General features: G+C 47.7%; 9 protein-coding genes across 9 annotated transcripts; 6 read left to right on the plus strand and 3 right to left on the minus strand.

The window, feature by feature from the left end:
* Positions 1-199: 199 nt before the first annotated feature.
* Positions 200-3,783, plus strand: BP5553_06761 (uncharacterized protein; the record flags this gene model as incomplete). Its single annotated transcript, XM_032015384.1, has 5 exons — positions 200-226; positions 281-444; positions 501-1,347; positions 2,128-2,630; positions 2,688-3,783. The coding sequence occupies 5 exons, from the start codon at positions 200-202 to the stop codon at positions 3,781-3,783; spliced, it is 2,637 nt and encodes an 878-aa protein (XP_031868805.1).
* Positions 3,784-4,478: 695 nt separating this feature from the next.
* Positions 4,479-7,237, plus strand: BP5553_06762 (uncharacterized protein; the record flags this gene model as incomplete). Its single annotated transcript, XM_032015385.1, has 5 exons — positions 4,479-4,570; positions 4,641-5,043; positions 5,111-5,365; positions 5,605-7,014; positions 7,070-7,237. The coding sequence occupies 5 exons, from the start codon at positions 4,479-4,481 to the stop codon at positions 7,235-7,237; spliced, it is 2,328 nt and encodes a 775-aa protein (XP_031868806.1).
* A 371-nt stretch (positions 7,238-7,608) lies between these two features.
* Positions 7,609-9,096, plus strand: BP5553_06763 (Uncharacterized protein; the record flags this gene model as incomplete). Its single annotated transcript, XM_032015386.1, has 3 exons — positions 7,609-7,676; positions 7,776-8,820; positions 8,872-9,096. 3 exons carry the CDS (start codon positions 7,609-7,611, stop codon positions 9,094-9,096), a joined length of 1,338 nt encoding a protein of 445 aa, XP_031868807.1.
* A 2,082-nt stretch (positions 9,097-11,178) lies between these two features.
* On the minus strand, positions 11,179-13,542 carry BP5553_06764 (uncharacterized protein; the record flags this gene model as incomplete). Its single annotated transcript, XM_032015387.1, has 5 exons — positions 11,179-11,592; positions 11,629-11,664; positions 12,002-12,005; positions 12,418-13,134; positions 13,199-13,542. 5 exons carry the CDS (start codon positions 13,540-13,542, stop codon positions 11,179-11,181), a joined length of 1,515 nt encoding a protein of 504 aa, XP_031868808.1.
* Positions 13,543-14,416: 874 nt separating this feature from the next.
* On the plus strand, positions 14,417-15,900 carry BP5553_06765 (putative zinc-type alcohol dehydrogenase-like protein; the record flags this gene model as incomplete). The annotated part of the gene is made up of 3 exons (XM_032015388.1): positions 14,417-14,567; positions 14,621-14,855; positions 14,910-15,900. The coding sequence occupies 3 exons, from the start codon at positions 14,417-14,419 to the stop codon at positions 15,898-15,900; spliced, it is 1,377 nt and encodes a 458-aa protein (XP_031868809.1).
* A 343-nt stretch (positions 15,901-16,243) lies between these two features.
* BP5553_06766 (putative Phosducin-like protein 2) lies at positions 16,244-17,078 on the minus strand (the record flags this gene model as incomplete). Its single annotated transcript, XM_032015389.1, has 2 exons — positions 16,244-16,955; positions 17,014-17,078. 2 exons carry the CDS (start codon positions 17,076-17,078, stop codon positions 16,244-16,246), a joined length of 777 nt encoding a protein of 258 aa, XP_031868810.1.
* Positions 17,079-19,351: 2,273 nt separating this feature from the next.
* On the plus strand, positions 19,352-20,158 carry BP5553_06767 (uncharacterized protein; the record flags this gene model as incomplete). Its single annotated transcript, XM_032015390.1, has 1 exon — positions 19,352-20,158. One exon carries the CDS (start codon positions 19,352-19,354, stop codon positions 20,156-20,158), a length of 807 nt encoding a protein of 268 aa, XP_031868811.1.
* A 613-nt stretch (positions 20,159-20,771) lies between these two features.
* On the minus strand, positions 20,772-21,876 carry BP5553_06768 (uncharacterized protein; the record flags this gene model as incomplete). The annotated part of the gene is made up of 2 exons (XM_032015391.1): positions 20,772-21,566; positions 21,655-21,876. 2 exons carry the CDS (start codon positions 21,874-21,876, stop codon positions 20,772-20,774), a joined length of 1,017 nt encoding a protein of 338 aa, XP_031868812.1.
* A 907-nt stretch (positions 21,877-22,783) lies between these two features.
* On the plus strand, positions 22,784-23,760 carry BP5553_06769 (Uncharacterized protein; the record flags this gene model as incomplete). Its single annotated transcript, XM_032015392.1, has 2 exons — positions 22,784-22,861; positions 23,014-23,760. 2 exons carry the CDS (start codon positions 22,784-22,786, stop codon positions 23,758-23,760), a joined length of 825 nt encoding a protein of 274 aa, XP_031868813.1.
* Positions 23,761-23,882: the final 122 nt, after the last annotated feature.

The raw sequence follows: 23,882 nt of genomic DNA on the forward strand, positions 1-23,882 counted from the left end.
GGTTATGTGGTGTTTAGACGTGTTTGTCTTCGAGGAGGTTGAGGTTGGTAAGGATGAAGGATGATGGATGATCTGGTCCTTACCTAGGTAGATCCAAGGATTACTTATCGCCGCTGCGAAATTCTGCCAGCGCCTGGGGTTTGACCGCCTAAGAATTTCTCAGACAAACAAAATCAAGATTACATCAAATAGAGACAAAATGGGCAGAGGTGAAACAAATGCGAAAGTAAGTCATTTTGTTCATATTAAAGACCGCCCAATGCTAAATATGTAATTTCAGAAGCGCAAGCGCCTATCTGAGGCCAAAGCTACCCCGATTGCCAGCATCCCAGAACCCCCCGCCGCAGTGGCTGTTGATACTTCAAAACCAACTGCTATATTTCAGCCAACAGAAGGGAGAGATTGGACAGTGAGCGTTGCTCTTCCAGGAAGCATAATTGCAAAGTTCGCATTCCCAAGTCCAGACCCAAGGTTTTGTCCATTAATTATAATCTAAACAGTGCACAATCCCACGAACTTCGAACAACTCTAGCAGGCCAGGTCGCCCGCGCCCTATCCGTCTTCTGCGTCGATGAAGTCGTAATCTTTTCAGATGGCCACGGCACATCCAATCCGGCGAAGCGACATCATAACCGCACACATTCCAATTCCCACAGACCTGATCCCACGCAAGACGATTACACAGGCACATCCGACCCCGATCACTTCCTCATCCACCTCCTCAGCTACCTCGAGACCCCTCCCCATCTGCGGAAACTCCTATTCCCTCTACACCCTAACCTCCGAACCGCTGGCACATTACCCAGTCTAGACCTTCCGCATCACTTGAAGCCTGATGAATGGTGTCCGTACCGCGAAGGTGTCACGCTGCCGGGCGCAGATGAGAATGGGACATATGTTGAGGCTGGATTACGCATACCCGTTACAGTAAAAGAGCAAATACCGCCAAATACAAGGGTGACGCTGAAGTTTGTTGATGGAGCTGAGGAGGCGTCGAAGAACGCGAGTATCGAGGAGATTAAGGCGGAGCCTGTGAACCCCGATGAGCCTAGAGAGGAGAGTGGTTACTATTGGGGATTCAATATCAGGAAAGCGGGGTGTTTGAGTGACGTGTTCACCGAGTGTGCGTATGAGGGTGGTTATGATGTGACACTTGGAACGTCTGAGCGAGGCATTGATGTGGAGGATTTGCGGTCAGGGAGCGAGGAACAGAAGATTAATGGATTTAAGCATCTTATGATTGTGTTTGGAGGGGTGGCCGGGCTGGAGGTTGCGGTGAAGAACGATGAGGAGTTACAGAAGTTGGGCGTTGTAGACGCGAAGGATGTTTTTGACCGATGGGTTAATGTATGTCCTGGGCAAGGAAGTAGGACGATTAGGACGGAGGAAGCTGTGTGGATTGGATTGATGGGCTTGAGGAGGCTGGTCGTCAACAACAAATAACCTGAAGGACAAGTTCTTTCCTTGTACCCGCTGGCGTTTCTAGCTAGGTAGTTATCAACGAGTGATTTCTATATGGAACAAGACTTTGAAGCCGCCAGTAGCTGATCATTATGTGTTACGAGATCGTCTCAAAAAGTTTATCGCCCGACTGTACTTGTAGATCTGGTTGAATTGGATGGGACCTCGGGAGTAGGTCTCGGATTAAAAGTAAATGCATAATTGTTTAGACTTCAAGCTGTCTTGTGCCTGAGACTTATTTGCGGATGTTGAGGCAACTCTTAAGATGTTATGGTGGACTGATAAAGAACAGTCTCGTAGTTTTACATATCGGAAAGACTTTATTAACAGGGATAAAATTGACTTGCACGACTGAATAAGTAGGTAGTTAAAGGGGATCGGTATGCAAACGACTAGCACCAGCACCAGGGAGGAGTCTAGTATCCTAAACATACATTATAAGTTAATTAAATTTGATGGGATAAAGGAAAGGTTGAGTTTTAAACTCGTTCCGATAAAGCTGAATTTCCACAGGCCCAAGCCTTGGAAGGCGCCGACGTGCTGGGTCCACACCTTGAACCCTGCTTTTGGATCCTGGGACGCGATCATTGTAAACACTCTGACGCGCTCTACGTCCTCCCATGAACACTTGCTCTTCGTATATATTTATATATTGTTTAAAACGAGATGGAAGAAGAACCGGAGCCCACACTGCCACTACCAAAGCTGTCCTGGGATCCGCGCACCGAATCCTTCTCCAATCGGTCAAGAAAACGCGTCAGAAGTAGTCCTCCACCTTCTAGCGACCCCGCCATATTCTCCAGCGATGACGATCCCTCTGCGGACAATTACACGCAAGAACGACGTAAGAGAAAGTATCGCGGGCCATGGTATCACCAAAGGCCGGCTTCAGATGCTGGAACTCTAGACGAGCCTGAACAACAACGGAGGAAGGAGAAGCGAACGTTTGAAAGACAATATGACAGCGGGGTTTTCATGGGGAGTGATGGCATGTCTGATATTGACGAGCTGATGGAGAATGCTGAATCGTTCAACGCTTCCCCATTACCACTGAGACAATCTGGGCTAGTTCAGTTGCAAAAACCACTCCCGTCAGCTCAAGAAGTGGCTCAAAAACCGGCTCGGGAGAGGATAGAACGATGTCTAGAAGAAGGAGACGAAAGCGTCGAGTTATCGCACGTCCTCCTAATATCCTTCCTTACCTTACCTTTCTAACAGATTTATAGATCTCTGGGCCTTAAAACTTTGTCTAATGCCACTGTCCGACCCCTTGCTACATTTACTCGTGTTCCACCAACCGCAACAGGAGTGTTTTCTCAGTTGGAACCGAGTTTGAAACTGTTCTTAGGTGCGAATGCGCTTACATCCCTCCCCGGTGAACTTTTCAAACTCGAATATCTATCGGTCCTGAGTTTACGTTACAATTCTTTCCGCGAGCTTCCACCCGGTATCGGCCAATTACACAATCTCAAGGAGCTAAATATCTCACAAAACTCGCTTCGCTACCTGCCTTTTGAAATCTTGGAGCTCTTCTCGACCAAGAGCCGCTTAGAGAACCTCCAACTGCATCCAAACCCATTTTACGAGCCGGTATTCCCTCCTAATCAAGATGATGAGCGACGTCCTACGATTAGCCTTGGAAGCCCATCACGGACTCGTCCTCGCCGTGGCGCCATACTCTGCTTGTCACCGGATCCTAGGCGACAGTATTCTCACCCTCGCTGGAAGGTTACATATAAAGCTCGCACCGAGATCCGATATTTGGCCGCTAATGGGGATCTCGTGAAGGGGTTAATATTTCCAGACTCGGACCTTGAAGACTCAGATCGAGCACAGAAGTCTCTCCCAGTCGTGGATGTAAATGATACATACAGCCCCCCTCCTCCCCCAGGGAACTACCTATCACGAGCTCCATCTCTCCTAGAAGTTGCTTTAAACGCTTGTTCCCAAGCACCACAACTTCCAAATCTCCCCTCACTCCTCCACGAAGAATGTCCCTCCTACCTCTCCTCTCTCCTAGCCACTGCGTTAGCAAAGAAAGAATCGGGGGGCAGCAAATGCACAATCTGTCAGCGGAATTTCATCATTCCAAGAGTAGAATGGATTGAATGGTGGGAAATTGCAAAGATCTTGGATCATAAAACCATTGCTGGAATGGCGAGCGCTGCGAGTACGTCATCGAGTCCGTTAAGGGGGGCTGGGAATAAGAGGGATATTTTGGAGAGCATGGTTCCACTGATGAGGAAGGGGTGTAGTTGGCGGTGTGTGCCAATGAGCAATGCGGTGGTTGAGGGATGTGATGCGATGGATTTGGATGGGTAAGCGGGTTTGTAAATGCTTGAATGGTGTGCATATGTTGAAAGGAGCGGCATCGGATGGTATGGATTATGGTGGCATAGCGTGGTGTTTGGTGTACTTACTTACCATTATGGACTTTCTTGGACTGTTGTCTTTGATACTGTTGCATTATGCTTCGCATGATACCGCCCCTCAGTCAGGTCCTATATTGTTTTAAGCACCTGCAAGTGCAGACTCCATATTCTCTTCTACCGCCTATAATATTATGATATCCTCTCCCAGTCACCGCATGTTTCTCATTCTTCAAACCTCTTTTTACTGCCCCTCTAATATCGTCGGCGTATTATTTCATTTTGAATCTAGGAGTCTCGCTTGTTCATCCCTTTCTATTCCATGCTAATACCACCTGAAAATTTATCGGAGCCTCCTTTTCGCTATTGCGCTTGCGCTTTTCTCAGTCTTAAAGACTTACTGCATAACTTCTACTACTAAGTAGTACAGATAAGTCCCTGTTGTGCATCGTGATAAAAGCTCCCCGAGTTGGAGAATCGGATTATTCCTTGCCAGGCTACACTCCGCGGATAAGGCAGCAACCGGGGTGTCACGTGGTGAATCCTACTTCAAGTACGTTCGGGGACAACGTAACTCCATCCCACCTACTCCAGAGTAAACAATCTGTGTCTCCAAGTTAGAGCATGGATTCGAACAAGTCCGCGGCGATGTCGATGTCGTTGGCTGCAAAGCAGCAGCAGCGGAAAGCTGCCAGAAACCTGCGTGCTCCTCTTTCTTGTGGTCCCTGCCGCGCTCGGAAGTAAGCATTCCCCCTTTGTTCCTTATCCGCCAACTTTAACCCATAATCTACTAACTCAAGTTTCTTAAAGGCTGAAATGTAACCGCGAAGAGCCCTGTCAGAATTGTACAGTGAGGAAAGAGACACATTCATGTGTCTACGGTGGCTCCAGGTGTAACATCAGCAAAAATGGCGCTGGAGCTGCTTCAGTCATTCGACCCCTGCACGTCGAGAGTATGCAGAAAAGAATTGACCGGTTAGAGGCTCTTGTAACTAGCCTAGCCTCCAAAGGACAAGACCTTGGGGAGCCTAGAGTTACGCCTCCTAGGGACACAATGCCCAATGGATCCAAAACGGACACCAAATCAGCAGACCCCCAATGGGGTAATGATCATTCTTTTGATGAGATCCGCCATGGGGTGGGAGTAATGAAAGTCAGCGAGAGTCATTCGGAGTATAGAGGAACCACCCACTGGGGCGATGTCTTTCAGGAGGTAAGTATCATGCTTCTTATATAACTGGTCTTTGGTTTGTAGAGATGCGGGACTGACCGTGGCGCAGCTGAACGAACTCAAAAATGTATGGGGTCAAGTCCAAGAGGAACAGGATTCCATAAACCTGCATACAGCTTTCTCCGGCCCTGCCGGTGGACCTCCTTTGCTGTACGGCCCAGTTAAACCGGTTTCATTCGAGGAATTGCTTGCATCGGTACCTGCAAGGCCTGCTCTGGATAAGCTTATCGAGAAATTCTTCGACGAGAAGGATTCTCCTGTGCCGACTTTCCACATGCTACACAAACCTACGTTCATGCAACAGGTAAGCTCGATTGAAATTTATATAGTAGCAGAACGTAATTCAACGATCTATGGTGAGATGCTGGAGTTTATACGGGATTTCTTTCAACTACACACTTGCCTGATGTATTGAAGGAGATATGCACATCTTTGCGTGCAATCTCATATACCCCCTCAATCAACACTCGGCATAGTCAACAACGACTTCCGCTCAAATCAGACGGGTCATATGGCATCAGTTCGCTGCTGACAATTAGATAGTATGAAGAACATTGGAAAACCCCCAAAGCTACCAAGCCCATGTGGCTAGGACTCCTCTTCTCCGTGCTTAGTTTAGTTATGTTGTCATATCACCTGCTTGAAGAAGAGCCACCGGAATATGAGGGTGATTCGGATTCCTTATCTGAACTATATCGTTTGAGGACAACCCAATGCGTGATGTTGGCCGATGTCACTAAATGCGTACCCTATACGCTTGAGACACTGGTATTTAATGCAATAGTAGAACAAGCTCGGAAGAGCGATGGTGGGAATGGTGTATGGACGATGTTTGGGCTGATTACTCGCATTGCCTTGCAGATGGGTTATCATAGGTTAGCAGCTTGCGACGACCCTCCAAGAACTTTGCTTACTTCTATCAACAGAGATCCGTCGCAGTATCCAGAAATTTCCCCTCTCCAGGGCGAGATGAGACGTCGCGTCTGGTTCTTTGTCGTCCGGCTCGATGGTTTATTGTCTTTTCAGGTCGGCCTACCAAGCAATATCAGAAAAGAATTCTATGATACGGAACAGCCCCGAAATATACACGACTGGGAGTTATATGAGGGTATGACCGAACTGCCTCCGTCAAGGCCAAATTCGGAAGTGACACCTATCTCGTACCTCCTGGCAAAGAATAGAATTCTACGCTCCTTGGGGGAGATAGCTCACCTTCTCAGCGCCCTGGGGCCGTACTCTTACGATGCGGTTCTCAAACTAGACGATGACCTCGCACAATCTCAGACAGAAGTCCCCCCCTACCTTCAGATGCGGCCGCTCGAGGAATCAATGGACGACGCTCCTTCGCTCATTAATAGAAGGATACAGCTTGAGATTCTTTTTCATCAAGGAATGTGTGTTCTGCATCGGAAATTCATGGCACAGGGCAGGCTCGACGGAAGGTTTGAGCCTTCTCGCAATCGGTGTATTCGATCTGCCTTATCGCTACTATCATTGCAGCATTTTCTTTTCCAACAAGCACAGGCAACAACGAAAGATATGGTTCGGTCTACACGCCATTGGTATAGATTCTCGTACACGAGTCAAGATTTTATCCTTGCGGCGATGATTCTTTGCTTAGAACTACGACACAGAAGGGTGGCAGAAGCGGCCAATGTCCGCCTAACGCCCGAATCCGACGATGAACAACAAGGATCCATGGTGCTCTCTCTCCAGAAGGCTTCTCGGGCCTGGAACGTGGCTCAGGGGAGCTTGCGTGAAGCCCGAAAAGTTTACCGTGTTCTCTCCCACATGCTCGAAATGCTTGGAATTTTTGAGGATGATAATTCTAAGGTGTTGGAAGCCGCAGTTATAACTCCGCCCGATCCAGCGCAGTTACTTCCTCCTCAGGATTCTCCATTGTTCGTGGACGGACAAATCCCTGTCCCTGAAGCTGATTTTAACATTGACTGGGTAAGATTACACCACGATTAGGATCATCGTTTGCTTTGCTAACTTGGTTGTTCAGGCTATGTGGGATTCTTTCATTGAAGGAACTAGCTTCGATGATGTTTACGGGGCTATGCTCACCCCACCAACAACAAATTCCATGAATACGGGGAGTTTCCAGTTTGAACTTGACCAGTTGAATAGCGACCTGCCATTGCAAGGAGCTACATTTCCTCCAATCGAATAGAAAGCTTGGGATAAAATGTATTAGGCTTGGCCTCACCCCCTGTTTCCTCCTTAAACGTATATCAGGGGCTCGCAGCTCGAAGGGGATAGAGAAAAGTTCCGTCGGTTGAAAATGTCGGCATTTTAGTCGCCGCGCTCCGATCTATAACCCGCAGTTCCTCGTGTCTCTAGGTACCTTATTAGGTACCTAGTCAAGTAACCCAGTCCCTTTACCTTCTATATCTCTCGTGCGGTGCTTTTTTCCTTCTGCTCTTGGTATACTGTTCAAGCTGGCCATATGTGCTCATAAGCACTCTCAAATTCAATCGTTTGCCTTGTCAGGTATTCTCATCGCTTCCGACCTAGTATCATCTGGCTCTACCACACGCCGCCATGGGTTTGGCATCAGATAGTCTCTATTTTGCTCTTCATCCGAATCAGTTAAGGACTATATTTCAATGGTGGGTCTCAACCCGTATTCAGAATTCCTGCACATTTTGCAAGGTTGGCGAAGCTTGCTGACTAGAGTTCATTATTTGTTGTAGGAAACTGCGGCATAGTCCTATACACAAAAGAAACAAAAAGCACGAGTCTGCAACAACCAAGGTCTGCTTCGAGTTCCTAGATAAGACCGGTCGCAGCTTTAGCTCAGTCGTCAAGGAGCTACACCCTGAGCTACTATTGCCCGTGTGTGTGTTCTACCTAATACTGCGTGGTCTTGATACCATTGAGGATGATACCTCGATCCCCCTCGAGACAAAAGAGCCGCTCCTTCGAGACTTCAAAGATTACCTGGAGCAGGATGGCTGGAATTTTACCGGTAATCGCCCGGAAGAAAAGGACCGCCAACTATTGGTGCAGTTCGACAACGTCGTTACCGAGTTCAGGAATATGAAGCCAGTCTACCAAGCAATCATCATGGACATTACCGACAAAATGGGAAATGGGATGGCCGATTTCGCGCGAAAGGCGGCTTTCGGGGATACCAGCGTTAATACCGTCGAAGAGTACGACCTCTATTGCTGGCATGTAGCTGGTATAGTCGGCGAGGGTGTGACCCGCCTCTTTATCGAGGCTGGACTGGGCGAGGCAAACTTGATCAACCATCGTCACCTGTATAAATCGATGGGTCTCTTGTTGCAGAAGAACAACATTATTCGCGACATTCGCGAAGATTATGATGACGGTCGCCGTTTCTGGCCCAAAGAGATTTGGTCCAAGCACGTCGATAACTTTGACGACTTATTCAAACCCGAGAATCTCGAGCTTGCCCTTAACTGCAGCTCTGAAATGGTCCTGAATGCTCTAGGGCATGCGATCGATTGCTTGTCGTATCTTGTTGGCTTACGCGAGCAGAGCGTGTTCAACTTTTGTGCTATTCCCCAATCCATGGCCTTAGCCACGCTGGAGTTGTGTTTCCGCAATCCGGCCGTCTTCGAACGAAATATCAAAATTACCAAGGGAGATGCGTTCCAACTCATGGTCGAGTCTAGCCAAGATCTTGAGGGCGTGTGTGAGGTCTTTTGTCGTTATGTCCACCGAATCCAACAAAAGAATAGCCTCCAGGACCCTAATTTCTTAAAGATTGACATGGCATGCGAACAAGTCAGTACTCTCAAAGTTGTGGTTTGTTAGCAGATAGCTGACTCTGTTTAGATTGAGAAATTTGCTGAAGCTCTGGCACCACAAAGCGTCGAACTTGCCAATAGCAAGACTAGGAGGAAGGATTTGGTCGCCGTTAAGGGGCGAGGCCAGCGTCAAGCCGGCTTCAATGACGAGATTTGGTCTACTACTGGAGGAGTGTTTGGTATTTTAGTAGTCATCTCAATATTAGTACTAGGGGCCTCCTGGCTCATGGAAGCCCGCTTTAATCATGCCTGACCTCGTTGGTGCGACTAATAATATTAATAAGCTGCGACCTATACTAATAAGGTCGTCGCCAAATTGAAGCTATTCCCCCTTCTATACTTTATTACTTCCTTTTCTTGGTATCCTCGATCTAAAGCTCTAGTTAATTGAGCCACTTAATGCCTTATCGTCATCGCTGGTCAAATCTCTAGGTGCTCCTACCTCTAACCTTATACAACATCAGCCAGCCTACTACGTCTCTGCACGTCGCCTAACAGCTTATTTTATTAGCTCCCACGGTTGATTACAGCGGCAATTTCTTGCTGCACCGACTCGGTTGCGGCACACTCCTGCCTAGTTGCGCTAGTGTGATTCGATTTAGTAAAAACTAGGATTCGATATAGTCGGAGCCATCCCGTCACTCTACAGTCGGATATTTTATATAAATTGGGCTCTGTTAAGGGATGGGGGTATGGTGCTTTGTTTCAATAAGATTGCGATTATTCTACAATGAAAATGCTGTCTTATACTAGTCAAGTACGAATAAAGCAAGGACCAACCAAGGGGTAAAGTTGGTACGACTTCTTTGTAGCTAGTATAATCTATGTCCGGGACAAATCTTAAGTTAAGGCGTAGTAAATTCAAGTCTCCGATCTTCTGGCGGTAAAACCAAGTCCACCCTTTGTTCCTGTTCCACAGCCCTCCCCTTTCAAGGATTCATCGTTAACAAATTCTTAGCCACTAGAATTTCCAATCAGCAGGTGCTCGAAAACAGCTTTGTGACAATAGAATCCTTAGTCAGATCCATGTATAAAACATGGGGGACTCGCCTGGTCCGCCTCACTCTCATTATCATCTGGTCTCTACAATCTAAAGTATAGTGTGTTATATCTCGACTTCATCCAATGACTTCTTTATTTACGATCTCAGAGATAAATGATGAGTCCATAGACATAGATGCTGAGTGCCCAGAGATAGATGAAGACCCTATTGAGTATTCATCTGATAGCGAGACGTGTATGCAACAAATAAGAGAACGACTCGGCCTGGGTTACATGTTCTTCTACGGCACTCCCAGCTTGCTCGAAATCCTGCAAAATGTGATTGGTTTAAAATCCCCTGGTCACCTTTTCAGAGGAAAAGTGACGGGATTTAAAATGAAGATGTGGGGGATCTACCCCGCTCTAGTAAGGTGTCCAGAAGGGGTCGTAGAGGGGGTGATCTATCAACTTAACAGTGATGAAGAATTCCAAAAACTGGAGGCATACGAGACAGATGCCTATACATGGTCTTACTGTAATGCTTCTCTTATCGATGGAACGATAATGGAAAACTGTCGTCTTTGCTGCTGGGCAGGGGATCCTAATAGCAGTGAACTTAAGGAAGGAATCTTCGCTATTGAGCGTTACCTGGAATATCCCGACAAGTTTTGATCTCAAATTATCGGGGATGTGCCAGCATACAGTCTAGCAATTTTCTCGAACTGTCAGTCCTCTCTTATTGTCTAACATGCTTCTTTTCTTGAAATTTCGATACTTAGTTCATTGCTGATAGCCCATCATTTCTAGACTTGGGACTGGCCACTGTTTGAAGCTGGAGCAAGCCTTGCTGTAGTAGCTTTACTTCTTTAAGTAGAAATATATTAATTAATCTAAGCAAAGGATCATACTTGTGATTCAAAGTCTAGATATAATTCGTGCAACACATTAGATTTAAAAATTATTTAGTAGTCGTAAACTCTTTCATATCAAGTTGTTTATTAGAGATAAATATAGTTAGAACTAAAGCATAAAAAATGTGCCTAAAGTTCTTCAGATGGTTTATACCTGTATATGCCTTGACTTACACTCGACTCAGTCTCTAAGCCGCCAGACTTAGCCCAGTCCCTAATCGCAGGATTCTTTTATCCGCACAACAAAGGTAGGAGTAATAAACGCCGACAATAAACTTAAAGGAAGGAAATATGTCAAAGGCCGCGCTATGATGTCCCTGTTATAAATATTAAGACTAAACATAAATCAAGTAATAACCAAAGTGAACCAAGCCCAGTTTTAAACAGCGTTGTTTTGAACACTCTGTTTGTTTAACTGTATTTAAGATATTTATTTTCTTCCCCTATAAATACTTCCTATCTCTATACATTTCCGCAACTGCCATTACTAGCACCAGAGTCACCACCACAGTGACTATGCTATAACTAGTATCTTCGGCAGCAACAGTAGCAACAGCAGCAAAAGCAGCAACACCTGTAACACCCGTAAGCCCAGGATGCCCTGGAAACCCTGGAAGCCTAGGACGGCCTGGACGGCCAGGAACACCTGCAATACCTGCAATACCTGCAATACCTGCAATACCTGCAATACCTGCAATACCTGCAATACCTGCAATACCTGCAATACCTGCAGCACATGCCAGCCCAGAATGCCCTGGAAGCCCTGGAAACCCAGGACGACGTGGAACACCAGGAACACATAGGACAACTGGAACAGTATTAGCAGTAGTGCAAGAATCACCGGCCGGCGCGCTAATCTATAGCCAAAGTGGGGACTCCCACTATCCACATACCCGCATTTCAACTACGCCGCTAGATATCATAGAGTCCTATAATATGATATTCAATATCTTTATTGCCCTGATTAGCATGTTCTGTCTCCGGTGGGCTCTTCTGTTTATTCTCTACAAGATCGACCAGAACGATAATGAAGAGATAAAAAGAGAATCAAATTTGACGACCGCCAACCTTGAAGAATTAATAATCAAGTCAAACCCCCACCCATCTCCCCCCAGGAGAAGATCAGAGCAGAGTCAGCTCGCCTAAACTAAAGGATAGCGGGGTATTTCTTTAAGGGGTGGACAAGAATATATGTACTAGACGAGCAATTTTCATGGAGTTAAACTTTCAATCCCAATTTCGCATTTCCTTGAATAAAAAACTTACAGAGCTGTGAAATAACATATATATAAACCAAGACCGCACGCAGTATAGAATTTCTATCTCTAGCGATAGGAGTAGCAATTTCATAAATTCATTTCGGCGTTTATGTATTTCGTGATCCGATTACACAAACATATGAATTTCTATATATTTACAACATAGAGAGACGAAGGCGAATAAGAGCGAAAAGACTATAGAGGTTGACCGAGGTGGGAGGCGGAGCGTGAATGACGAACCATCGACGAATTGTTAATGGAATGGAACCTTCGTACGTACGAATGGAATGGTCGAAACGAAAAGATGAAAATGATTACTTCTAAGTTTCATGCGGAAAGATAGATTTTTCAAGTTCCAGCTTCTCTTTTACTCCTAAGACAAGATTAGTACTTCACTCAGCGATACCAGCGTAACAGACTCACTTCCAGTAATTTAATACGTTTCCCATCTCGTAGGTAATCCTAGAATCATTATCACCCCCACCTTCTGCTTGCCATCTCACGTTTTCATCCTCACCAGGGCCAGGGTCGCCACCATATTCAAGGAAGATCATAGCGGCCTCGATGTTTTGCTCCCGAATGGCGCGAGTTAAACCAGACGTGGGATCTGCACCGGCGTCGAGAAGAGGCCTAATAGCCTCTGTAAATTTATTGATGTCGAGGCGACCAACAGCCGCCAGAAGAGGGCAATATGAACTGTCACCCAGGGGGTCTGCGCCTTTCTTTAGAAGATGTGTGACGGCTGCGATATTCTTGAAGACAACTGCACAGTGTAGCGGTGACCCACACTCAGGGCCGTCGTGGAAATAGTAAGGGTTCCCCCCGTATTTTTCGTTAGCGTTGACGTCGAAACCATACTTCTCAATGAGATGGGAGATCATGGCTACCGTCTTATCAGTATCAGGGCATCGAGGGGCGTGATGCAGTGCAACGCTCCGGGAGGGGTCGGCACCACGGGAAACTAAGTGGTCGAAAAGGTCGATATCGCCGGTGGCTGCAGCGTTATTGAGCACTCCCGGCGTGCGATTGTATTCACTTTTAGCAAGGTTAAATCCGCCCGTGAGGCGATCCATAGGCTGGTTGATGTCAACTTCTTGGTCAAGGAGCCAGTCGAGGATCTCTCTGCAATCAACCATGTGTCTATGGTTGTGTAAGTCACCGGGTCGAATGCTATCGAACTTATAAAGCGGGTCTTGCTACTCACTCTAGAATTCTGTGTCCCTCAGCTTTGACATCAAGCCCATTTTCCGCCAGAAGCTTGAACATGTCGAGCGAGCGACACTGGCTGAGACAAGAGATGAATATGCAGCTCGCATCGGCCCCTTGCTCGAGTAGACATCGTGCAACATCTGTTGAATCTGTAAGAACGCTCCCAAGTAACTCTTCCGTAGCGTTGGTGGAGTCCAGCGGCGTTGTTTGGAACAGCTCTCTGATACGATCTAAATCCCCTGCATTGCGGGCTATGCGTAGCTCTTTTGCTGCTTCTTCGCGCGCTTTATATCTTTGCTCGGATTCGATTACTTGACGTATCTGATCTTCGGACAACATTTTGCTTGTCGAAGATCGTTGAGTATAAATTCAGAGACAGATCAAAGCTTGGATGAATATGAGATGAGACGGTTGAGAGTTTATAGGATCTATGCTGATGTCCTTCATAGGGTGAACTGCTCTGCCAAGTGATAGGAGTTGCAACGGGCGATAAACTTAAGAAACGTAGTGAAGTTAGCAAATAAAGGGAGCGAGAAGTAGCTGGAGAAGCATCGTGGCTGTGAATGAGCAGTCATACTTCGATAACCAACAATGTCCAACATAGGACGTGGCTGTGAACCAACTCGTGCCTGATGCGACTTGCATCGAGGCTTGCTTGTCTATTTGAAACAATAGATTCTGTCAAAGTTTGGGGGCGCAGAATTACAATAGGCTAGAATAAGAGAGATTTGGAACGGTCTTAAAAGTGGCTACAGAAATGATGTAGAACCACTGGCAGCACAACCTCGACGTGTTTACACCGTCGTCAAATAGTACGAGTACGAATACGAACATATTTCATACTCATATGGGGGAATAATAATCCGCCCTCTCAAGTTACGCAGTTTGCCACTTCGAAGCTATGCCGGACCTCTACTCCTTGTAAATGTACATGAATTGATATCATCGATACATTCTCTACCATTCCAGCAAGTTGTAAGGGGTGACAGATTATAAATAGCCCCATTGTTTGGTAGGGTCAACTGCCAGTTACTAGGATTCCATGACGTACTCTAGATTCCCATACCCAGATGAGCATAGGATTATCTACAAATGCATTTTGAATATCCTCGCTTTCTCTCGTAACTCATAGATCAACTCTCTCACTTATCTTATTAAGAAATTTCTTTTATCTGGCCATACACAAAAGAATTAATACACACTAGAACGAACCATGGGCACGAAGATTACCCCGCTAGGTATTAACACTACCGTTGCCAACCAGGCACAAAAGGCCATGGGAGACCGGCCTACCACCACAACCAACGACCCGAGGTATAGGCCAAACGAGACACAACTCACTCTGCAATGGTACGGCAACGCAGGTGAGATTACGAAACCAGAATACCTTGTCCATAACTAAGTCAGGTATCTCTAGATGTCCGTGTTGTTGAAGCGCCAGTTCCTGCGATCACAGAGCCTACAGACGTTATTTGTAAGGTCACCGGGACAACTATCTGTGGTTCAGATCTTCATCTGTATCACAAAGAAATTATGCAATTGCAGCGTGGAGATATCCTCGGCCACGAATGGATCGGTATCGTTGACGAAGTTGGGTCGGACATCAAGAATGTCAAGAAGGGAGACCGAGTTGTTGCATCTTTCCAAATTGCGTAAGTGACTGGCATCCGAGACATAATCGACGGCTTAGATCTAATCGTTTCTAGCTGTGGTACATGCAAGTACTGCAAAAAAGGGCTATCGTCGATGTGCGATACGACGAATTCTTCCTCCGTCCAGGAGAAGTTGTATGGCAAACCGTTCGCAGGCCTCTTCGGATACACCCATTTCGCAGGTGGCTTTGCCGGAGGACAGGCTGAATATGTTCGGTGCCCGTATGGCGATGTAAATCTCCTGAAGGTTCCGGATAGTGTTCCTGATGAAAAAGCGCTGTACCTCTCCGATATCGTTCCCACTTCATACCATTCAGTTGTCTGCGCCGAGGTCAGCGAAGGGAAGAGCGTAGCAATATGGGGAGCCGGTCCTATTGGATTGTTAGCTGCAAAGTGGTCTAAGTTGGCTGGAGCTCGCCGAGTTATTGTTATTGACAATGTCGAGGACCGTCTTGTATTAGCGAAGGACAAGATTGGCTGCGAGGTCATCAACTTCGATGGATATTCGGATGTTGTTGAAGCCATCTACAAGCTGGAACCAGACGGAGTTGACTGTGGTATTGACGCGGCAGCATTCCGATATACAAAGGGATTTCTCCATACCGTTCAACGCGCGATCGGTATGGAGACTGACAGTTCCGAGATCGTCAACGAAGCCTTGAGGGCCGTTCGGAAATTTGGAACTATCTCTCTTGTTGCTGACTATGCGGCAACGACCAACCAATTCCTGATCGGCGCACTTATGGAAAAGGGCATCACGCTCCGAGGGGCCGGCCAAGCTCCAGTTCATAAGTACTGGAAGGACCTCATGAAGAAGGTTGAAGCCGAGGAGTTTGATCCAACGATCATTCTCTCACATCGTTTTAAGTTTGATGAGTTTAGAGAACTCTATGAGGCTTTTGACAAAAAGGAATTGGGCATTATGAAGACGTTTGTCGAGACGAGGTTTTCTCGCCCACGCGCAGCGGGGACTCCAGCTCTTAGCTGTTTTAAAACGGGTGATGTGAAGCCTTCTACGGCTGTGGAGACTGCTCCTGCTGTGTAATAAAGGGATTCGTTATAAACTGTGTATTCTAAATTGTATGAATAGGTTATGAGAAGATAACGCATTTATGAGCGATGAGACGGTGTTTGATGTTCCAGGTTCCAACCGTCATCACTAAATGCGAGGAATCCTTGTGGGATTTCTGCTATTCTGTTCAATAAACTGGCTGCCTAGAAAGACTGGGAGATTTGTGTGACCTCATGGTGGAATTTAACATAGGCACTTTCGATAGCTTCAATTGAAAAATGGGTGGGAAACGGAATTGGGATGCCACTTGCACGAGATATCAAAATCTCACATACCCACTAACTCCAAACTCCTGTGCTATGCGTGAAGAATGCTCTTAATCCCAATCATCATCATTGTCTTCGACATTTGCCTTTTGCGGAGTCCCCCTGATCCCGCCCTTCTCTCGCTTCTCCTCCACCAGATCCTCCGTATCCCTTCGTCTCTTCATGACCCTCATATCATTGTCTCTAATAGCACCCACCTCGATCAATAACTTGTCGATCTCTGGCATGCCTATTCTAACCCCTCCCAGCGTCATCAGCGTGACCACTTGCTTGACAATATCACCCTTGTTGTAGACCAATATCGTCGGGCAATTCTTATCGGGATATCCCTCAATCGCCATATCGCCTCTGATCTGGCAGAATTTCACCTCGCCATATTCGGCGGCTGCCTGCCTCCATAGCTCCGTCAACACTCTACTCTCGACATTCGTGCCCAGCCCACTGATCAGATTTACCAGCACCGGCCCGGCGTTACTAGCTTCGGTGACCTCGCGCGAGTAATCTGGTTTCGACAGCGGATACACAGTGCCATGGAGAGCTCTCTTGGTCAGAGAAGCAAGCTCCTGGACTCTTTGCTGGCGGTATTTCTCTAGGAAGTTCTCGTCTTCCAAATCCTCCAGTTCATCTAGCTCGTCGAGATCCTTGCCTTCGAGTCTATTTTCATGTGCCAGACGGCGGCCTTCGAGGATTGCCTCTTCGATCAGCGGGGTTGGGGAGGGCGGCTTCTCTGGGATGACGCCGTGTTTGCGGAGGATATCATTCCTGGACTGGTATAAATATTGGGTTGGACGGGGTTTCTTGGTAGAATAGAAGGAATTACCATTCTGTATCTGCGTTTGGATCATCTATCGGGACCGAGATACGCTGATCCATCGGTGCAGCCATGTTGAGCAGTTTGTAGTTGTAGTTGTAGTTATTATAGTTTTGATTGTACCTGTACTTCGACCTGGCGTATCAACAACTACTCTATCCAACCCACCAAAAGGCTGCTGCTGCACCTGCAGCTCCCCGCTGCCTGCAAACCGAGCAAACACGCGGCCCTGATCCGCCGCGTTCCGTTGCAGGTTTGACGACACTTGGCACGTGACCCACACTCCGCGCGAGAAATTCGATATTCGCTAAGCGAAACCTACACTATTTGCCCAAATTCGTCCCCTCTCGACTCCCACCTTCAAGCATCGACAACGACTGACTATCGCCATCTACGTCCTCAACATTCCTGCAATCGACGAAAGACCCGTCAGTCACTTCAAATCGATACAAGTCTCGATCTTCAACCGTCAAGATGGTAAGGAACCCCGATCCCCCCCAGATACAGAGTGTAGCGGTCCCGGCAGCGCGGTGAAGGAAATTTGGCACACGACCTGGACAACAATGCAGCCAGCGCGACGGGAAAAGCTCCTGATGGAACCTCAACGCAAAGGAGATTTCGCTGGGGTGATCGAGATGGAATAAAGGGATCTGGGCTGGTGATGGAATGTTGCAGCACAAACGCTAACGTGGTGCTGTCTGGATAGGTTCTCGCCGTCGATCTCCTCAACCCATCCCCAGCCGCGGAGGCTCGCAGACATAAGCTCAAGGTACGCATCAAATCAATCCGGAAGCTTGGGAATAGATGGTAGAGGGCTCTGAAACTGACCATCACCCCACCAGAACCTTGTCCCAGCCCCCCGGTCCTTCTTCATGGACGTCAAGTGCCCCGGCTGCTTCACCATCACAACCGTCTTCTCGCACGCACAAACAGTTGTCATCTGCGCCGGCTGCTCGACCGTTCTCTGCCAGCCAACCGGAGGAAAGGCTCGTCTGACTGAGGGCTGCTCGTTCCGAAGAAAGTAGACGGATCAATCTTGTCTGCTTTCGTTGCCTGTTTCGGTTCACGCATTCTCGTCTTTGGCACATGAGGGGTCCCTTTAGAATCATGGCTCTCTCAGGTCTTCTGTGCGCATATATTTGGCGGATAGAAGATGGACATCGACCAAAATCCTTGAGCAAGTAAAGCAGCACAAAATATAAGGGCGTTTGGGAACTTCCGGATATCTTGCATCAAATTCTCTCCTGCTCCTTTCCTTTTCCTTCCGTGTGTATCCTTGAACCAGGTGTGGTGGATGTGTTGTCCTTGTATGCGAATACAAACCTTGCGTGGGAAGGGCTGAGATGGCGATTACCCACAGGAGTGTTTTAGATCTCTGCCTTTTGCCTTGTCCTTGGCATGGGCGGATTAATCTTTAATGCGAGGATGTGGTGGACTTATTCGAGGACTGTTACATACCTGATGCCGTACAACCATTGGGCTTTGTGCATTACGAAAATAAGATCTTCCACAAAATGCTGCCATGCATGATGTGAGCTATTGTGATCCTGACCAGCCCTTGCCATTGGACAGCCGCCAGGCGTTATCGAGGCGTGTAAGATGCAGTGTTTCACTCCCCACTGCTGCTGCACTGCGCCTACTAATAATACTGTATGATTTCGTAGTGTGATCTCGTAATGTATTTATTATTTCGTAGCTTCAAGGTGTCGTGGAGAATGGACTCCCCAATATCTTGATGCCCCCAACCAATCCTTCTTCGCACGCCAAATAGGACAAATTCTATTTGCCAATTCCAAGCCGCCACCCCACTCCAAGCTATTGGTACCTACGAAGTATAGAACAATATATAGAGTAGGAGATCTAAAGGCTTCAACAACACAATAGGTACCTATAGTTTACAAGCGCAATTTACTTTGAATATTTATATCCCGTTCAAATATAATAAGAGAGTAAATCGGCAACCGTCAAATACTTATCGCAAACGCTGTAAAACTGACCGAACGCGAAACCCCCGCGGCCGTGACGCGCGACCTCGGAGACCCAAGCAAGCTCTAAGCCCCAACCCCCAATTTCAATTTCAATTTCAATTATCCCACATTAGACTCTCCAATACACAATTCACCCTCCCGCATACAATCGCCCTGCATAAATACCTATCCAGTCTAATACCGAGCGGCAGTAATACTACGTATCATCCACTCAATTGCCCCTCGCTCAGCTCATTCAATACTCCTGGTTCCTTCACCCAGCGTATTCCCCACGGCGCTTCCCACCAACCTCAAGACATCACACTACTACATACAACTCCCTCAAACTCCACACATCTTTCACAGATAGACCAAACAAAATGGCACATACGCACCAAGCCAAAAGACCTTACAATGGTTCCCAGCCCTCAATAGCATCATACTTCCCCGCCAAAACCACATCCTCTTCACCGACCACCAGACACGAGCGCCGCTCCCCATCGCCCGCCCTCCCACAAACCGTTCAAGCCAATCTCCTGAGCGTCGGAATGCGCGTCCGCAAAAGCGTCCCGGAGGGCTATAAAACCGGTACCCAGTACTCAGGGTTTGGGCTATTCTCCACATCCACCGCACCACCTTCGCAACCCCAACCCCAACCCCAACGCGCAAGCCCAGCGCCGAAGAAGGAGGCAGGAGGACGCCCGAGAGCCCGGGAATTAACCCCCTTCTGTGGGATATTAAAAGTCGGTGGGCTGTCTATGCAGCAGTGGGGAATCTATGACAGCAGTGGTGTAGGTGGTGGCGATAGCTACGACGAGGAAGATGATGAGGAGGAGGAGGAGGATGATGATATGCCGGGTTTGAGCAGTCAGGGGAGTACGATCTCCGCTTCCAGCGTGGACTCTATTCGATTCGGAGTGCCTGGCGCGGGGAATGCGAATAAGCGGAGGTTTTTTGATGATGAGGATGGTGGGAATACGGAGCAGTCGATAGCTTGGGCGGGGAATGCGGGATTGGTGGGGGAGAGAGTAATGGCTGTTCCGCGGAGGAAGCGGACGGGTTCTCTGGGGTTAAGGAGAGCTGTTGGACAAGAGAATGGTAATGGGGAGGTGGATTTTGAAGACGCCGAGTTTTTAGATTATGGACTTGCTGTTGGTGGGGTGGAGGTCGAGATGGGCGGTGTTTGATTTGGAGGGGATTGGGAGGGTTGTGTATATATGTAGGGTGGAAGCAATGTGGATTGGGGTTTTATGGGATGGGAAGGACGGAGTTATTTGGGTGCTGCCGAATTACTGTTTTGCGGTTGCAGTACCGCCCTTGGATGGTGCAGGGTCTTCAATTCAGTGAGACTCAGATGGCTTTGGAGAAGGGAGATCCTGTAGAATCTATCCTGGTACACCTCAACCGGTGTGAATAGCACATGTATATTTCGATTTACCTATTGAAAACGCTTGATTTGCCGCTGCCTCTTGATCCATACAACTACCTTGCCCTGTATCTCTCGAATATCATCACGTTAGCAATTGGAAATCTAATAGGCTCAAAGAAGCTCAAGCATTAAACATAGAAATGAAGATAGCTCCAAGGTGTTTGCCATTGAAGCCCTAAAATAGCTAAAGTATATACAACGAACGTAATATCTCAGTTTCCAACTGGCCTGCCCAATCACCTACTCGATACCTTGGCAAGACAAACAGATACCGACTGGGACCATTGTTAGTCTGGGTTTGCGGTTACGGGCTTTGCTCGTTCTAGGAGCTAGCTGATGTTGCGGTAGGAGCAGCGGCCGAGGAAGCAGGCTTAGAAGCCTGCAGTTACCGTGACTACAACGGTGACTGTGCTCGCACAGGGGGTTTTGACTGGGGCAGCAGTTGGGGCAGCAGTTGGCTGAGGAGCAACGACAGACTCATCTACTGATGGTGCAATTTCAGTATCTGGAGAGGGGATAACTGCAGTGGTAGCAGGTGCCTCAACTAGGATGATTGGCTCAGGAGTAGCAACGACAGCCTCCTCTGCTGATGGTGTAGTTTCAGTGGCGGGAGAGGAGGCCGCTGTAGTGGTAACGGGCGTTTCGGCTAGGACCGCTGGCTCAGGAGTAAGAGTTGAAGCTGCGGGAGCAGTGGTAGCAGCTGATGGAGCAGCAACAACCGGGGACGATGTATCGTCATTATTCGCAGATGATCCGGCAAAGTTCGAACTTGCAGTCACACTCTCATCCGAGTTGACTGGTACGTTCTTCACAATAACCACTTCACCATCAGCACTAGTAACCTTAACGTCCACCGCGGCAGTTCCAAATCCGCTGGAATTCTCAAAGAAGTTGTATGTCTGTCTGCTGGTGCTTTGCCATGTGCTCCCGCCATCTGTGCTCACTTCCAGCTTGGCGACGGCTCTGTTGGCATTGACGACTTGCATGCTGAACCAATACGGTGACACGCCATCTTTGTTGTGGAGTTGGAGTGGGGAAGTGATAGGACAGTCAACATATGTCCAAGTGGTATCAATGATGCCCTTGGATGGGTCAGCGAGGGCGGAGAAAGCCTCAGGGAACAGATCGAGATGGTTTGTGCCGCAGCCGGGGCATTGATCGACAATCTGGAGATAGTATTAGAATGTTAATTGTTGAAGAGGAAGAAGGGATATGTGCCATGGCTGTAATAGAGTTTCCAGCCGGACCCGTTACAGAGACACATGCACCGCAGTTTGCCGAGTTGGCCCAGTTGGAATCGGAGAGGGCAGCGCCAAAAACGTTGGATGGGAGGGTATAGGTTGAAAAGGAGCAGGTTCCGCCAGCAACATTTCCACCGTAGAATGTAGCCTCTCCAGAGAGGGCTCGCTTCCCCATGACAGCGGCATCTGCCAGTGCCAGGAGGGCTGATACCGCGACTGTGGATGAGAAATGCATGTTTGTGATAAATATATTTGTGGAAAGAATCAATGTAAAGACTGGAGCGAGAGAGGTGTTTTCAAAACAGTTTAATATGGCGCAAAGAATGAAGATAAGGACTGGACGAAGACTGAGGCTTCTTGGAGGATGAGAAAAATACACAACGAGCGTGGGTGAGGGCAGAACAGGAAGAAAAACGAGGCGCTGGCCTCGAGATATAAGCTCGAATTGTAATGAAAGATCTGAAACTCAAATGCCTAAGCGCAGATGAGTAGACGCACACCTGCGTACCCGCTCATATAATATTGGTAGACTGATAGAGTCTTCTTGGCCCGAGTTGGTGAGAAGTCTAGAATCTCCGATATGGAACCATGGCTTGCTCCTGGCAATTTCCGGCAAACAAACGCTGCCCAAGACTTCAAGGGTCGAAGTGGGGAGGCTGGCCCTAACTGCAATTGGGATACGAGCGTTGCTTATCGATAGTTGCAAATTGCAATGAATTCTAATATTTGAGACAGCGAACGGAGCCATGGAGCGATAAGCGATGCTGCGATAGCGATGTTGAGAGAATATGTATCTGTTGTTCGTGGTGTTCCATCATCGGAGGTTTCATAAACTCGTTAGCCGATTTTTGTACGAGCAGGCACAGGCAACGAATTAAATATCTTCAGCACACGACGAGCACTGCAGGCGAGATCCAGAACCCACTGTAAGAAGGACGTGTGCTACAGCCTGTGGGCAAGCTTGCCACATTCCATCACCCATAATCAAAGGCAGTTCTTCAAGAAAAAAGTAATTGTGAAGGAAGTTGGTGAGCAACTACCACACGAATATTTCGGCCCGTTTCATGTTTCCGACGCCCTGATTGAAAAATTGTTTCTTTCCGCTGCACGGATCGCTGTGATTTTCGAGTCTGTTTACCCGAATGCTCTGCACGGCGGGAAAGGAGGATGCTGAGAGATATCCTGAAGCTGAGAATCAAGATGGCGCTGATGGGAGAGTTGTAAGTCTTCGGTATCGCCTTGCCACACTATACCGCATGGCGCCATGCACGGGACCTGGCGACTCCATCGACCAAGATAGAGAAGATAGAGAAGCAAGGGACTATTTGCTCTAAGGGCAAGTTGATATCCCGCGGAAGGTCAGGGATCATAGATCGAGTGCCCGTCCGGCGATGCTATCAAATCGCCATGGCCAGGTTTCCGAGCTGCTGAGTGCCGTCGAGGCATGACGACCGAAATCCAGATTTACCAAAGATTAGGTCCTCATCCGCGCCTGGTGATGATGATCGAGTGGAAACTTGACGACTGCTGCCTTACTATGGAATACATGCCTAATGGTCATCGTAATGACTATCTCCGCGCCCACAACGACGAGATATCCACGACCCAGCGTCTTCAGTGGATTCAAGAGGCGGCCGAGGGACTACAACTTTTGCATTCGGCCAATGTTATGCGCTCTGATGTGGAACCAAAAAATCTCCTGTTAGACGCTGCCCTCGGCCTTAGAATTGCGGACTTTAGTGGTTCTTCATTTGAAGGATCAAAGGCATTAGCACGGGTAGGGACAAGATTTTCACTACCTACTATTACCTTCAATTCCCCAGCGACGATTCAGGATGACCTATACGGGTTGGGTTCCACGATATATACCATAATGACTGCCGGATACCCATTTCAGGAACTTCCTAGCGATAAAGTTATAGAACGATGTAAGGCTCATGAATTCCCCGACGTAACAGGAGCAGCCTGTGGTCCAATAATTGAACGCTGTTGGCGCTGCGAAGTTGCATCTGCCCAAGAAATATATGACTTTGTTGAAGCAGAAACAAAACACACTGTGAGTCCTGCCAATTATACGCATTGGCAATGCCAAGGCGTGTCTACTAACGTCACAGAGTAGAGCTATTATCATAGTATTGTAAGTCAATCTCGACTCTTTGAGTGGCTGGAGTACGGTAATCGAGAACTTCTGAGATCCATCGTTTTGCTTCATCCATCAAGGAAATTAAAATCTAGTCTAAA

The sequence above is a fragment of the Venustampulla echinocandica genome (assembly GCF_003357145.1).
Source record: "Venustampulla echinocandica strain BP 5553 chromosome Unknown scaffold_4, whole genome shotgun sequence".
Classification (NCBI taxonomy): domain Eukaryota; kingdom Fungi; phylum Ascomycota; class Leotiomycetes; order Helotiales; family Pleuroascaceae; genus Venustampulla; species Venustampulla echinocandica.